Source organism: Ammospiza nelsoni, chromosome 1, assembly GCF_027579445.1.
Source record: "Ammospiza nelsoni isolate bAmmNel1 chromosome 1, bAmmNel1.pri, whole genome shotgun sequence".
Taxonomy (NCBI): domain Eukaryota; kingdom Metazoa; phylum Chordata; class Aves; order Passeriformes; family Passerellidae; genus Ammospiza; species Ammospiza nelsoni.
The window spans coordinates 115,448,574-115,465,082 of record NC_080633.1 but is presented as its reverse complement, the minus strand read 5'-3'; the positions used below and the strand labels follow the sequence as shown (position 1 = coordinate 115,465,082).

General features: G+C 41.0%; 1 protein-coding gene across 3 annotated transcripts in view; it reads left to right on the top strand.

Moving 5' to 3' along the window:
• The window catches only part of PLAG1 (PLAG1 zinc finger), a 52,316-nt gene extending 42,889 nt beyond the window's left edge, over nt 1–9,427 (top strand). For 2 of the 3 annotated variants that reach the window (XM_059487696.1, XM_059487705.1), the window contains 2 exons: nt 2,250–2,608; nt 3,205–9,427. In XM_059487696.1, coding sequence (XP_059343679.1) covers nt 2,367–2,608; nt 3,205–4,468 — 1,506 coding nt within the window. In that variant the 5' untranslated portion in view covers nt 2,250–2,366 and the 3' untranslated portion in view covers nt 4,469–9,427. Of the gene's footprint in view, nt 1–2,249; nt 2,609–3,204 lie in introns of those variants that run through there. The other variant, XM_059487712.1, reaches the window with a different exon arrangement.
• The last annotated feature ends 7,082 nt before the right edge of the window (nt 9,428–16,509 follow it).

The window sequence follows — 16,509 nt, the reverse complement described above, 5'->3', positions numbered from 1 at the left end:
GATTACATTGGTGGCTTCATTGAAGTCTTTGGAACTGATCCTCATTTACTTTTATCGAAGAAAATTATTTCTCTTACATCTCCAAACAACTGTTCTTTTGAACTAGAATTAGTGAACTAGATTGTTGATTATGAGACAGAAAATAAAATTAAGCTGATACTTTGAAAACCTGTGCATTTTCCCACTCATGGAACTGATGTCTCCAGGCTTCATCCCACGAGTGGGAATGAGTTTGAGACAAATCTGAAATCAAGAGAGTCCTTAAAGAAATGCCTTTTCTCTCATGAAGTATCTTTAAAAGAAGTTAGTGTTTCCTTAGGAAGTTTAAGGGAATAAAGTGGTCTTGCAAAACTGCTAGTTTAAAGGAGGTAGCATAGTTTAACCTGTCATTCAAGGACTTCAGGGTTGAAAGGAAGCAGATTTCCATCTTGCTGTACCAGTACTTCTCTCCTCCTCTAAAGACAAGGGAAAATGGGAAGAAAGGAGGAAAAGGCTTAGACATAGACATACTCTGTATACACATTTCAAATGGAGGTCTCAAGTCTGAGGATTTCTTATAATGCAGACATTAAAGAGGCACTTCGGCTTCCTTTCCCTGCTTCTCCTGTCCTGTCATGCATTGAGGGAAACACAGGCTTTCCTTCCTTCTCGCTTTCTTCCAGGACCATGCTGGGGCACTTGCAAGGACCGTGTAGTTTCCCCCCGGCACACCTGGGCGCTGCTCTCCACTTCTCTCTGGAGCAATTGCTGCCTCCATCTCTGCTGAGCCCCAGCAGGGGTGAGAGGACAGCTAGGGCCAGGGCTCCCTCACTGCCAGCAGGGAAGAGCCCGGTTTGTTTTCCAGGGAGGTGGCGTTGGGCTGGAGCAGCTGCAGCCTGGTGGTGCCTGCCCGGCTCCAGCTGCCCAGCCCCACCTGTCCCAGCAGCTGCGGCCTTCCCGGCCCTGCTGCCAGGGCTGAGGCGCTGCCCGGCCCCGGTGCCGCCCGGCCCAGCCCGGCCCGGCCCAGCTTGGCTGCCTCCTGTACAGCTGCCGCGGCAGGGACCGGAGGGGACAGCAGCTGCCAGCCATGACACCAGGGCTGGGGGTTGGTGCTGGCACTTTCAAGGGAGAAAGGCTAAATTTTGGAGCTTTCCAGCCCTCAAAAATGCTTGCATTGAGTGCTGTCTTGCTGTCCTCCTTGTCCCTGCTGCTGCAGACCTCACGCTCCACCCTTCCCACTCTGGGTAGCACAGGATTTTGGTATCTATAGTAGCAGTTGTGCTCCAAGGATGAAGTGAAGCTGTCAGCAAGCCCTGACTAAGGAGGGCTGTTGAGTGCCCTGTGGTGCCAGGTGCCCTGTTGCCACTATATGATACCAGATGACAAATTTAAAACTTCTCACCCACAAGTCAGACACGAGGATCACATCATGCACTTCCTGACAGTGAAAGCCTCCTGTTTAGTTGACATTTTGCTATGCCACAGGGGCAGGACTTGGAGCCTCCATCCTGAGCTAACCTGAGTCTGAATGCTTACAGCCTTCGTGTCTCACAGGGTAGCATGAGAAGGCTGGGGGTCTCCAGCGCTGGGCTGATAAAACCCTGATCTGTCTAATCTAACCCTAATCCATGGGACTTCTGTCATTCATAGATCAAGTCTCTGTTAGTAGAGGGTGAGTGAGTTTACAGGAGAATTTCACCTGGTGTTAGGCATCATTGGCAGTGCATGCATTTTCCCAGCGTAGATGTGTAGATGTGCAGTAATCACAGGGAGGGAGGTACATCCAATCGGGAACATGAGCTTTGCCCTCCATAGTGTCTGCATGGGTACTGCTGTGTTTTCTGTAGGTTTTCAAACATTTTGAGGCTTACAGGCTTTGATAGTTGTGTGTGTGTGGGGAGGGGGGGATGTCTGTGCAAACACCAGAGGCGTGGCTGTAAATCCTTTGAAATCAGAAGCTGCCAAAAGGTGCCTGGGTAGGTAGGCCTTTGCCTGATGCCTCCCTTGATCTGACAGAAACTCTGCTCTTCTCCATCAGTGCTTGAGGGGAAAGTTGTGAGGTGTGATCTCAGGGCATATGTGGATCTGTTCATCCTGAGCAATGCATTTTAAGAGTTGCAGCAAATAGTATAAAGAAACCTGTAGGTATTACGTTAGACCAGCTGAACCTAACTTTATTTTTAAGTTTTATTCAGAAGCATCACATAGCAAGTAAACTTCAAAATCTAAGTTTAGTTACAAACTAGTTGTTTCTTATTTTTTTTTTCCAGTCCCCTTTTGCTTTCTTTTACGACCACATGAAACTTGAGAAGCCATCTAAAGCTAAATCATTTAGTGGAGTTGGGCAATTCCCAAGTGTCCAACAAGAAGGCCTGGTTTAGGCTGCGATGGCCACTGTCATTCCTGGTGATTTGTCAGAAGTAAGAGATACCCAGAAAGTCCCTTCAGGGAAACGTAAGCGTGGTGAAACCAAACCAAGAAAAAACTTTCCTTGCCAACTGTGTGACAAGGCCTTTAACAGTGTTGAGAAATTAAAGGTTCACTCATACTCTCACACAGGAGAGAGGCCCTACAAGTGCACACAACAAGACTGCACCAAGGCCTTTGTTTCTAAGTACAAATTACTAAGGTATTAAACTCTATTTATCTTTCAGATTATATTATCTATTTTATGTTGGCCGTGTTAAGCCGTGTAAAAGTATATATTTCTGTACGCCTTCAGCTGATTGCAGAGAGGATGTGTTAATTAAAGTAGCTATTGGATTGTTTCTAGAATTCTAAATTACCTAAGTTTGCAAGCTAATGTCTTTGATTTTGTTTCTTAATTTGTTTTCTGCTTTTGTTTTCCGTTTGTTTGTTTTTGTTTTGTTTTGTTTTGTTTTTAATGAGCGTAGAATTTTCATTTGTATAAGGAATTGTCACAAGAAAAAGAGTGTGGACTGAAAGTTCTTTGGCTATGGACTTTTACACGAGTACTTTCATACTTGCCCATATACCCCTGTTACCGTAGCTAAGACCCACCAAAACTAAAGTGTCAATTTAAGAGAAATGGCTCGCGGTTTGCTATATTTAAATTTGTCAAACTGTCTTTGTAGTGTCATGCTTTCAGTTAAAAAGGTTCTGTTGCAAAGCAGCCCTTAGCGTAGTATATAGCTGCCATTAAAAAATGAGCTCATGTGTTTTTTGATCAAAATAATTACTTACAGAATATATCTGTGTTTAAAGGCATATGGCTACTCATTCTCCTGAGAAAACCCACAAGTGTAATTATTGTGAGAAAATGTTTCACCGAAAAGATCACCTAAAGAATCACCTACATACACACAATCCCAACAAAGAGGCCTTTAAGTGTGAAGAATGTGGAAAGAACTACAATACCAAGCTTGGGTTCAAACGTCACCTGGCTTTGCATGCTGCAACAAGTGGTGACCTCACCTGTAAGGTATGTTTGCAGACTTTTGAAAGCACAGGAGTGCTGCTGGAGCACCTAAAAACTCATGCAGGCAAGTCATCGGGTGGAGTGAAGGAGAAAAAGCACCAGTGTGAACACTGTGACCGTCGGTTCTACACCCGAAAGGATGTCCGCAGACACATGGTAGTGCACACTGGAAGAAAGGACTTCCTCTGTCAGTACTGTGCACAGAGATTCGGGCGCAAGGATCACCTCACGCGCCACATGAAGAAAAGTCACAACCAGGAACTTCTGAAGGTCAAAACAGAGCCAATGGACCTTCTAGATCCCTTTACCTGCAATGTTTCTGTGCCTATTAAGGATGAGCTGCTTCCAGTGATGTCTTTACCTTCCAGTGAACTGACATCAAAGCCATTTACAAACACTTTGCAATTAAATCTCTACAACACTCAGATTCAGTCCATGCAGAGTTCTGCATCTGCACACCAAATGGTTGCCACATCGTTACCATTGGGAATGCCTTGTCCAATAGATATGGAGTCTGTCCACCCTTCTCACCAGCTATCGTTGAAATACCCACTCGGTACTACCTCATACTCAATTTCTATGCCTGAAAAAGAACAGCCATTGAAAGGGGAAATAGAAAGTTACCTAATGGAGTTGCAAAGTGGTATGCCTTCTTCATCCCAGGATTCTCAAGCATCTTCATCAAAACTAGGGCTGGATCCACAAGTAGGGCCACTAGATGATGGGTCTGGGGAAGTTTCCCTTTCCAAGGGCTCCGTTCCTATTAGTGAACCTCTAAATGCCCCATCATTGGACTTTTCTCAGCTGTTCAACTTCATACCTGTAAATGGCCCTCCCTATAATCCTTCTGTTTCAGTGGGAAACCTCGGGATGAGTTATACGCAAGAGGAGGCACATTCTTCTATGACTCAACTCCCACCACAAACCCAGGATCCACAAGATCCTAGCAATAGTATAGGTCTTGGGTCTCTGCACTCATTGTCAGCAGCTTTCACAAGCAGTCTAAGCACAACCACCACCCTACCACGATTTCATCAAGCTTTCCAATAGGATGTACAAAGCTGGCTTGTTAACTGTCTATTTGTAGAAATGCCTTAGGTGACCATTTTTAACTTAGTGCCTACTATAAGACATTATGAATTCTCTGCTTTTGTACAGTACCAATCTCATGAAGCCAGTAAGAAATTTAAATTAACTTTTTTAAAATGTTTTGAAAGTGTTTATTCTCAGCTGTGTTTACTTTGGTTTGTTGTTTTTTTTAAACAGTCTCATTGTATTGTTTTCATTTTCACTGCCAATTTACACATTTAAAATGTTCAGTAGAAAGTCATCCCAAGCAAACTCACAACACTCATCCCGTTTTTAAAACTTTTTCAACCATACCAGCTAGTCTGTTTTATTAATGTCAATGGTAGAACTGCCACTTTTACCTTTTAATATATTCTACTATTTGCAAATAATCCATTTAAAATATGTATCACAAGGATTCCTGAGATTTGGGGAAAAAAATCTGCATTCTGTTTCCAAACAAATCCTCTTCCCAAATAGTGACACATCTGACCTGTTCTATAATGACAAATCTAAATTTTTAAAATTAATATAGAATTCAGATTTTTCTGAAAACTTGTGTGTGTATATATAGAAGTCCATATATACACATGTACATATATATAGCATTTTGACTTGTATTGAAGTCATTATAAAAGTTGTTAAGAATTTTGCCATTTTCTGGCTTAAATTTTGGTGGCCTGTTATGGATAACAGAAGAAAAAAAATTAGTGTAATTCTCTAAAATTATGGCTGAACAGAATTTCAACAGAGAATATCTGCTTGCCTAAATGACAGATGTTTCAAGTTGAATTTGAAACTGTTGTTGTGCTTTCGTGACTCTGGTATAGGGAAACAGGCAAAATTAATGGCTGATCTTGAAATATAAAAGTGTTGTAACATAGTAATGCAGAATATTTTGTCGCAGTTTTTGTTTGAATTCTTAACTTGCTGTTTTTGTCTCTTCAGTAGCATAGAGAGAGTACTGCATAGGAACCTTCCAGTAGTGTGTTCATGTTTGTAGGCGTCAGTCTTCTCCCCGCTGCCACCGCCAAAGGGTGGATCAAGTCCAGCCAGAAAGTGTGTACCTATTTTCAGTTCAAAACTAGTGTGCAGTCAGAAAGTGAATGTAAATTTGCAACTACCAGTTTGTTTTGTTTTGTTTTGTTTTTATTGGAGTGATCTTTTCAGTTGTGTTACATGGTGTGTTATGTCCTCCTAAGCAACAAGTTAGATGTTAATCACACTTTCTACACCTGGGTACTTGGTTAGGGACTTTTTGCCCATTGCCAAGATTTAAAGACAGGACTCTTAGGAGTGAAGTAAAAGCATATTGCTTACACCACTTTTACCTAATGCAATATATATTCTATTCCCCAACCCCTAATAACCAAAAGAGGAAAAAAAAAAACCCTAAAAAAACAACCAACCCTGTGATGCATAAAAGCAAACTAGATTTGCTGTAATTCAACAATAACATTATTTTCCTTGTCATTTTTGTACAAGGAATTAAAAAATGGAACTCAAGTACATTAGTATCTCTCAAACTATGAATAATGAGAATTCATACAAGGTTTTAAGTGGTTAAACTAAATATACTTCACAGAAACAAAAGTTGCTCCCATTTAAGGAGCTCATGCTCCGGATGTTTTATCAGTAGCTCCTACTGTTTTTTTTAATGCTAGGAGCAATATGCAGGTGTAGTTTTACTATTTTATACATATGTGTATTTAAATTTTATTACTGAAAAATAACACTTTTATAAATGTGTTTGTGTTCCAAAGGCATTAAAATAAGGATGTATTAATAAGGAAAATACCTTTTGAAATTCTGCAAACTACTCCTAGATTTTGGTTTTAGGAGCAGGTTATCTCAAAGTGGGCGTTTAGCTCTGCTTCACGACTGCTTCCTCTGGTTTCTGTGAAACAGATTGCTCGCTTGCTTACATCTTTAGTTGAATGATTTGTTCAATATTGCTTTTTTTCCATTCACCTTTCTAAAGGAAAGAAAAACACAGATGAACAGAGCACAAGCTGAATGCAACCGAATGTAGTTCTAGTTTACATGAACGACTGTAACGCATCTAAGAAAAACTTGGATTTATTCTCAATCCTTTTAATCTGAGATGAAGATAAATGGACTTAATTCCTGCAGTGGGTTATGTCCCGTGTGGAACCGAGCATCTGCAACTCTCCCTGCCGCAGAGGAAAGCTGCAGGTGCTTGGCATCCTGCAGCTGGCCCAGCAGCGTGGCCAGGCAGCGCTGCCCTCCCTGGGCAGCCTGTGACACACAAATTTCTGGTCTGGAGCCACTTGTTATCGGCCCCAGCTGCTGAAAGACCTTGTGAAAACCAAAACCCACAGACACTTTGCCAACACCCGTTTCTTAGTGCGTAGCCAGAACCCTTACTACCTTGTTTGTGCCTTAGCTTCCTGAAAAGGGATTGACATTTCACTTGGTGTTAGATATACATTTCACTTGAGAAATAGAGACCTCAGACAAGATATTGAACCTCATTCAGTCAGGGTTTCAGTGGGTGGCTGCACCCAGAGTGTTTGCAGCTGAACTAGGATGTAGGGTAACATGGAAGCAGACTGACCCTTAAAGCAATACCAACACCACCAGAGTGCTTTTGAGCATCACTTAGGCAGTCATTATTGGCCACTACTAAACCATCAGTTTTTAAAACCCGTTTTCTTGATTTCCCGTGGATTCTTGGTGGGAGGGGGGAGGGCTGGCTGATCATGCACCACTCTTTGTGCAACTTCTAAACTTCTAGTAAGGTTGTTTTGTTGTTGTTGTTTTTTTTTTAAATATATATATTTTTGTGTACTTGTTGCTTGTGCTTTATTTAGTAGTAAATTGTGGAATAGAGTGATTTATTGTTAATTTGGCAGTAGCGGTTTTTAAAAACCATATACTGACTGAAACATGAGCCAGAGCTGATTGCTTTATTAAGCTAATAATGAATGTTAAGAGTACATATTTTCAGGATCATTTGCCTAGTGAGCTAAACTTGTATTATAGGCCAATATTTTTTAAAATAAAGCTTGGTCAACCTCTATGTTACACATATTACAAGATATAGCACTTTCAAAAAAGAAAACCTAAACCTTTTAAGAAAATTTCTTACAGGTTATGCTTTTTATTATAAAACCTTTTATTATAATTTGTTTCAAGTGCCATTAGATTACATATATGTAGGCCTTTGGTATAATGCTTTGTGTACAAAATGGTAGACATTGTAATTTTAAACAGGTACATTTTTACAGTGTTTTCTTATCAATTTGCTATATTGCACAGAACCAGTGTGTCTTTCTTAAGGGTTTTACAATGGTTTTTACTAGGTTTACATGTTTCAAACTACACTGTCTTCTACTGCCATTTTAAATACCAGTCAAAAACAATTAGGAGTTTGTCCTCACCGTTTGCAAACTGTCTTCTGGAGTTCTTGATGGTAAACTTTGTCAAAAATATTTAACATGCAGTATTTGATACATTTTTTTTTATCACATCCTATCGCTATGCTGCTGTCTGAAGTTAACTTTGGGCCTGATCCTGCGTCCGTAAATGCTATGGGGATCCTGCATCCTTTGTTATGTCTGTCTCATACACTGGTTTAGCAGCTTCTCCTGTATTCTTCTCAGTCTATAGATAAGCCTCTGAAATATATGTACTTATCTGGTATGTAGTAAACCATTATAGGCTTAGCTGCCCGTCCTGCTTCCCCCCAGTGTACAGTTTAAACCACAGCTTACTTAGCATCATGCTCAACTTACAAGTAATGCCACAGTAGTTCAAAATGTGTTTGGGTAGTCCCAAAGCTTTTATGCAATAAGGGTGTCTTACTTTTGTTGGAAGGCAGTGTCTTTTGATAACAGTTATCTAGCCCTGGAAGTGACACAGAACTATTGCTAATCATATGTAAACACTTTTCAGTATAAGCTTCAGTGGTACAGTTGACCCAGAGTGAATGTTTATCTCCTCAGAAACACTCCTGCAATATTGTTATATTGGATCATGCTGCTAATGTAACTTGGGATACAACTCCTCTCATGGTGCTACAAACCTCCCTGTCTCATTCAGATGTATTTTTACCCATAGAAAAAAAAGGACTATACTAGACCTATAGTTGTATGATATATTTTTATACTGTGACTTAATTTGTCATTAATGAATTTTTGTGCAACACCACAATGTATTCATATGCACTTGCAAAAGTAAAATTTTGGACATGCAAATTTAAACGCTGACAAGCCCAGCTCTTGTTCACAAAAATAGGTGACTGCTAGTTAATGTTAAATGTGGGCTTTTTATATGGTGTGGAGTGAAGAACATACTATATGTTACTAAAAGCCTTAGACAAAAACTGGGAAGAGTATATTGGTGAATGATGTCACACCCAAACCTGACTCGGATTGCTGAAATGATATTTTTAGCTATAATTGTTTGGACTTGGAAAAATTGTTTGGACTTGTATGCTAAAATGTTTTTAATGATAAAAGTTTTGAGTCGGAAAAAAATAGAGAAAAAAAAAGAACACAGAAAACCCTGCATTCCAGACTGAATTTGTATATGTTTCTTGCATTTAAAATTTGCTATCCTGTGATATGGGAAATTGAGTTGCTTATCATGTATATGTACTTTAAAATGTATTCACAAACTACTGTTGTATTTGTATAAAATATAGACAAAAAGATTGCATATATATTTTTGTGTATAAGCTCTGTAAAATAGCAATCACGTTATGAAGCTGCAGCAGAACTTCATTTTAAACATTCACATCCAAAGAAACAGACTATTTATTGTCCACATACCCTGATTATAAAATATACCTTGCTGCTATTAAACAATAGTGCTGCAGCTTCTTGTGGCCTACAGTGTTATGTTTGCTGTACAAAAATATGTGAACTCCACAAAATATATCAATAAAATTACAGAATGGTTTTAGTTAATGAATAACTTATGCCTGGCATTTCAATAGATAATCTTGATCTGCATGTTTGGGATTGCAAGAAGTAATTACAGAGTCCATCCAGTTTTGCTGGGAATAGTTTGCAAAGGCATAACTGTCTTTATAATTTATGGCTGGTAAAATGTCATTTTTTCAGAAAATCTTAAGGCATAAATATCTGTGTTTCATGATTTCACCAAGGAACAAATGGGATGATGCTACTGTGTCTGTGACAAGACAGACCTGAACTGAAGGAAGCAGTTGAGTTTGCCATCAAATTGTGCTTTGAAACACTGTGAGACACTGGAAGGTAAGTATGGGGTGTCCATAGTGGGACCATTCCTTTGGGACACGTAGGTGATTTCCCATCATTTCAGATCCATGCAAGTCTCATACATTGTTTGTTGTAGTTTGCAGGACAAACTTTGAGGGCGTGCCATGTGCTAGACACAGTATGTTGGATGCCTCTCTGCAGTATTTCCAGGAGAAACTCAGTTGCTTTGATGCCATAGATGATCCCATAGATGATCCCATAGATGTCTGTCTGGCCTGGCAGTGACTTCTGAAGAAGCCAGGCTGATGCCTGGGGAAGAGGTGCCTCACAGCCAGACAAGCAGCCTGCAGAGAGTTACCTCTGCTCATTCCACAGGTGTTCCCCAGCATAGACTGTTGGCCAGGAAAGTAAAAGAGTAGCATTTCACATTTCTTTGCTTTTTGGAACATGTTTTGTTAACATCTTTAGCACTGTCTGGGTTTCCCTGCTTTTGAGTTCCTTTCTTTCTCAAATCTTGGCTTTTTAGGTTCCTTGCTGTAACCCAGCTGGAGAGAAATGATTGTTAGAGTTGGTGGTTTTCACCTTCTCCACATGCAGACATCTTTCCTTTCTTGTGATCCCTACCCCACTCCTCTGAGCTGACTTATCACTTCTGTGCCACAGGTTTCTAACTTGTTTGAGAGGGTTGGCCTTGTTATTTTGAGAGTCAAAAGCTCAACACATGCTCTATGATATGAAGTACTCTGCAAAACAATTTATAACCACCCACAGACACATACCCCCCACACACACCCTCAAGAGAAAACCACCCCATTCACTGTGTTGCTGTACTAGTTGGTCTCACCCACTGTAACTGATTTAATATGCCCTCTGATTAATAAGCAGATTAATAATTGATTTATTAAAAACTGATTAAATTAAAATCAGATTAAAAACTGATTTAATAAGCAGATAGCCTCTAGAAATTCCATCAGCCTCTGCAGTAATTGGAATGGGATTGCACAGATGACATCTGTGTGTTATATAGAGATCTCTTGATGCAGTCGCTCCAGAATTTCCTTGTTAAATTCAGAGTCACAGACATCTTCCCTTCTGTCTCTCCTGTAACCACTTCTTTCCAAAACTTGCATAAGAAGGTACAGAAAATGGTTCTGCAGTATCCTCTGTAGCTGGTCTCACTGTCCTCCAGGAGTAGAAGAGGAAGGTTGGTTTAGTTTTCCCCTTCACTTTTCCTCATTCTTTACACCTTCTTTTTCTTTCCGCGTACAAGCATGTCCTAGAGTGAAAACTGGTTTTTGACAGAGAAATAGAACTGATACAGAGCTACTGCTGGATGAGCAAGAACTGAGCAGCTACATGCTGTTGGTTTCCCTGCCTTGCAAATCAAAACATTCTATAAAACCGGATAGAAATTAAGTTTTCCAAAGTGGCAGCTGCTGTAGTTGGCACAGCAAGGATTGGCGATCACACACAGGCAGCAAGCAGGACAGCAAGATAAACTCTGTTACAAAATTGAGTCTGTACTTAATAGTTCAAGAAGCATTTTGGAAGATTAACTGGTGCTTATCAGTGTAAGCTGAGGCCTTTAGCAAATAAACAGCAACACTGTATTTGTTTTGAACAACGCCGGAGATAATGGTATTAAAAATGACAAACCTCAGCAGTAGTGTGAAGTTTCAAGTTCCTGCTCGTGTGTTATATCCCAGGTAATTCAGTATGAAAGTTCTCTTCTCCTAATAAAGATGTAACACTTTGCCTGGTATTTTTATCTTTCTATACATTTATTTATTGATTTATTGATCTGCATGTCCTCAAGTAATGAACATTTTCAGAGAAATAAGTATTTGTAAAAAATATAATGAACAATCCTATTCTTCATTGTCATTGTCATCACTCAGCCTTTTTACATTTGGGGATATTTGTATCACAAGATCACCAGCTACAGAGCTGGTTTGCCTGAGAGGTGACTGAAAAGACATCAGCTGCCAGCTGAGTTTTCTGAGAACAAGCCATGGTAATGCCTGCTGTGGCTGAGCTGGAAATCATTTTAATTGATCCCTTGATATTTTACCTGTGGGGCTGATTCTCATTGTTGCACTGAACTGCCACGTACAAAGAATGGTTTAGTGTCACTTTCATGTGTCAGATCTCTGTTTGATGTGTGCTAAGTAGTGCAGAAAACCTGAAAAGTCACAGTTCCTAAAAATCAGTACATTGCTTGAACTCTGGTGAATATTTTGTGTGCACGTGTATGTGTGCATGCACGTATGCATGGGAAAGTAATCCAAGCTGGAACAGTTGCTAAATTAACTTCAGGTTTTTTTCATTTTGGTTTCCTCCAAAATGTTTAAGTCTAAAGTGTTTGTGTTTTACAAATCCAAAGTGAATCATATTGTTTATTAAGGTATCCCCAAGTTAGCACAGTGTGTGGCTTCCCAGGCAGGCCAGCAGAGCTTCTTCCAAGTACTTGATTAATCTATGAGAGACAGCAGTTTATCTAAAGGGTGCACAGACTCCAGTGAGGAAGGTGTTTGTCAGCTCTCCTTGTGTAGTCCTAGATACAATTTCAGCAGAAAAGCTCTATAGGCTGTGCCTCTGAAATTAGGCTCAACTCTGGCTTACTGGCTTTTGTGTTAAATTGTTACACACACGTGGTCATGGGTAAATTCTTAAAGTTCCTTCACAAGTACTTATATTGAAAATAAAAATAAAATACCGACTTTGGTTAGGGTTTAGGGGCATACCATAAGTGGGTAACATCTGAGCTGTAACATAAGACTATCAAATATCAAACATTCATGACAAATAAACACAGACTAAAGTCCCAAACTTTCTTAAGTCTCACCTGAAAATTGTCTCATTTTATTTTGTCAGTGTTTGACTCCTTACACCAGTGAAGTATTACAGGGTTGCCCCATACTTTATATGCTCTGTTCGTCTTGGGCTGAATTCAGCAGAGTTTTTACAGGAAGCTTCTGCTTACTCACTGAAAGCCTTGCAACAATGTATTTGAATTGTATGACCCATTTTAATGTCGGGCTTAAAACCTTTTGATTTATGGCACCTCTGAGAATTTGCTATGCCCCACCAGAGTACCCAGGCCACCACTTCAGAGCCACCAAATTTAGCTGATTCTCTTCCCTCTTCCACCCTACAACCCTCCAAAGAGGTGGTGTTTGCAGGGAGCCACCACATTTGTCATGGCAGTGTATTTAACACACATCCCAGAGCTGGGTGTGATCTGTTGTTAGTGGGGTTGTGCAAGCTGCTGGGAGAGACTCACCCCTTTAGGCATCAGTCTAGGCATCAGCATTAAATCCATGTACCTGGCAATCAGCAGCCTCCAGTGCTCAGCTTAGCTCTGACATTACCCCCCTGGGTCCTTTGCTGTACATGATTAATTTTGCTCATTAAGCATTGAAGTTGTTTCCTAGTCCTTAAGCTACAAGTCTTAAATTCCACCACTATATTTGGCATGTCCCTGTACCCAGCAAAGTCAGCTTTGCTCCAGGGGCAAGACTGCAAAACCAGTCTTGGACAATTTGGCTGAAAATACTGCACAAGGTGCCTGCCACGTGACAGCAGTCAACCTGCCAGGATAGGTATTGGTCTTTGCCTGGCCAGAAAATTCTGCTGTGGGTGAGAGCCTGCAGTTTACATTTCATTGTCTCTATCCCTAAGTTTGGATTCTTTTAGCTTGTCACAAGGTGCTCGTTTGAAATTGTAGTATTAATCTGCAGCAGCAGGACTCAGATTGTTATCCCTGGTTCACCTTGGTCACTGAGCCCCCTGTAAATTAGCTGTGAAACCTCACCTGCCTTCCCAGTGCCTCCAGTTAAAACCTCAGTGTGTTCAGGTAAGAAGAGCCTTTGCTTCATGCTCTTGAACACATGGAGTAACCTTAGTGTGAAGGAAAAAAAGCATCAAACAGCTGCTTGGCAATGTGTGTTTGAAACTTGATCTTATTATTTATAAACTGGGGTTTAACCTTTTAAAATGTTTATTATTATTATGTCTCAGCAGTAAAACGGCATCACAGTTCTTGCAGATGTACTTTTTCCTTGCATTTGGGTTTACCTTTCATTGCTTTAATGAAAACTTGCTTGTTTGTGGTTCCAAGGTGTCATTTGTCTCACCAAAACAGCCAAACTCTGAAACATGAACTGGATTCTTTTCTGGCTTGTTCTTGTAGTGAAAAAAAAAAAAAAAAAAAAAAACAAAAAAAAAACCCAAGTTGTTAATCAGTGGCCTATCTTCAGAGCAAGCCTCTGTAGGGACTGGCTCCAGACAATGCTATCATGTACACCTGTGTAATTGATCATATCAGAATTCCTTTCAGGCAACTCTGAATATCATTTGAGGTCTATGAGGTGTGGTTGGAAGCAACACTTGGACTATGAAACTCTGTGCATGAGGAGAATGTAGGTTCATATTCAAATCCTAAACTGAGATCAGAGGGACTAACAGTAGAAGAAGAAAAAATAAAACTTGGTTTCAAACAGAGAAGAAAACCTCTCAGAAGTCGCTAAGCCACCGGCTATGGAACTGTCTTCCTTTGAGTGGGACTGTAATTTAAGTACTGAAGAGCTGCACTTGGCTCCTTTAGCAAGGTTACAAAGTAACCTATTAGAAACACAATGCTACCTCTGTATTGTAAGGCAGTTCTTAGAAGCCTCTGGATAGCCAAGCCTTCAAGGGATTGTTACATAGTACAACCACCAAATGTACAAATAAATTAATCATTGAGGAATATGTATATATATATATAAAACTATATACTCCTAAACTCTCTGAAGTCAGTTCCGATCCCCAGCCCTGTTCCTCTCCTGTTTTAGACAAAACTGGCTATTAAGCACAAGAGTGATGCACCTTGATGAAAACCAAGCTGGTGTTTGGTACGTGCCCTGTGTTGTGCTGGGTTACATCCATGCCTGCCCTTTAAGGCCCTTGGTATCAGGGCTGATTCCTCCTGTGCAGTGACCAAACAAACAGCAGTGGGGTAACTAAGAGCAATGGCAAACAAAGGGTTTCTATATTCCTGATATGCAAGTGAAATAAGAATGGGGGAAGCAAGTGAGATTCTGTATTCCTTCTTATCCAGAAGCACAGACTAGATGGGGCAGCTGGTGCAGCACTGGGTGCACAGGTATGTTGTACTTGCAGAAATGCAACACACAAGCTTGGAACAAACCCATTGATGCTGATTTTATTGTAGCTGTGACATATTGGAGCCCACGGAACACAGACTGTGTGCTTTCCCCCTGTCCCTTGTAAAAACTCCTATTGCACTCTGTACTGATGACTTCTGGCTCCTACAGCTTCCTTTTCCCTCATGGAAAAGGCAGTGCCATGGGAGCAGTGTGGTTGGAGGCTGCTGGGGGTTGCCCTGGGGAAGGGGCAGTGTGTCCCCAGCAGCCCTGCTCCCCTCTGCAGGTGGCTCCCCAGCCTGCAGTAAAGCCAGAGCTAAATGGGGCCAAGAAGCTTGACATGGACATCCTGCAGCAATTGTGGCTCCTGGGAAGTCACTGGGCCAAATCATCAATGGATTACAGGAAAATGGTGTTCACTAAGAATAAAAGCCTGCTTGCATTTAAATCAATCATATTCACACTGAAAGACTCTGGATGTTCCCTTCCTCCAGTCCTCAGCCGTAAGATTGAGGCAGGACAGTAGGTTACATTGGGGCACTTTACACCCCAGAGAATGCCCCTCTTCCTGTTCAAAAATTCAGTGTATTCTCCAAAAACAATACAACAATGTCTACAATGGCAGGGCAAAACAGAAAGATTTCTGACAAAAAAGGGTAACAAGAAAATTACCTGAAATGGCAGCAAAAGGACAGCTGACAGATGTGGATGTGGAATTTGAAAATAATAATATGGAAGGTCTGATACAGCCTTTTGAATGAGATTTCAGTCAAAGAAATTTGGAAACAGGCCTAATCCTGTCTATTTTATGAACATAGATTTTATTACTGTCTTATGGCATTCACAATCATCAGAAAGGCTGCTATAGTTGTCAGCTTAACAGGTCTGTGCTCAGTCTTTTCATCCACACATCCTTCTACCTGTGCCTCTCCACATTCAGCTTTCCCTTTGAACTTCACTGCCACCATAACCTGGTGAAAACAGGCTTGGAGAATTTAGAGCAGAAATGTCTTTCTGGTGCTTTTATATGCTGTATGGCACAGAAGCCTGTTGAAGAGCTGGAGCCCTACTAGCACTCAGAAAACAGGCATAAAAATCTTTCCTCTCTTATGTAGCTTCATCCCCTTTCTGCAGCTTTTCATTTCCACCACAACTTAGCTGCCTAGAAGACATTCTCTGCAAACATTGGAAATGAGGACTTCATATACAGGCTTAACACCTTAGTACTACTCAAGAAAGGAAAGTTAATACCTGTTGTCTCCATGGCTTATTTCACTGCATATTTAAAACCACACTAAAGATCCTCTGGTCCTCCCCCACCCCCAAAACATCCCTGAGTAACTGATGATGAGCCAGAGAAGTGCCCCAAAGCGGGGGTAGCAGTAGGATATTACTTGGCTGGCTCATGCTGTACAAAGGGCTATGGCAGCACCTGGTGGGTCCTGGGCCCTCTTGCACTGCCACAGTCCCTTCTGGGAGGGGGCAGGAAGGAGGAGCCTTGTGTTGTCAGGCAGTCCCATCTGCAGGAACTGTCCCACCCTCGGAGGTCTCTCGGCATCCCTTAGTCCTTGCACTCTCACTTGTTACCAAGTCCTATTAGCACCTGTTCATCTAGATCTTCCCCAGCCTGTTCATACTGCCAGATGATAACCCAAATTCTCCATTCCCA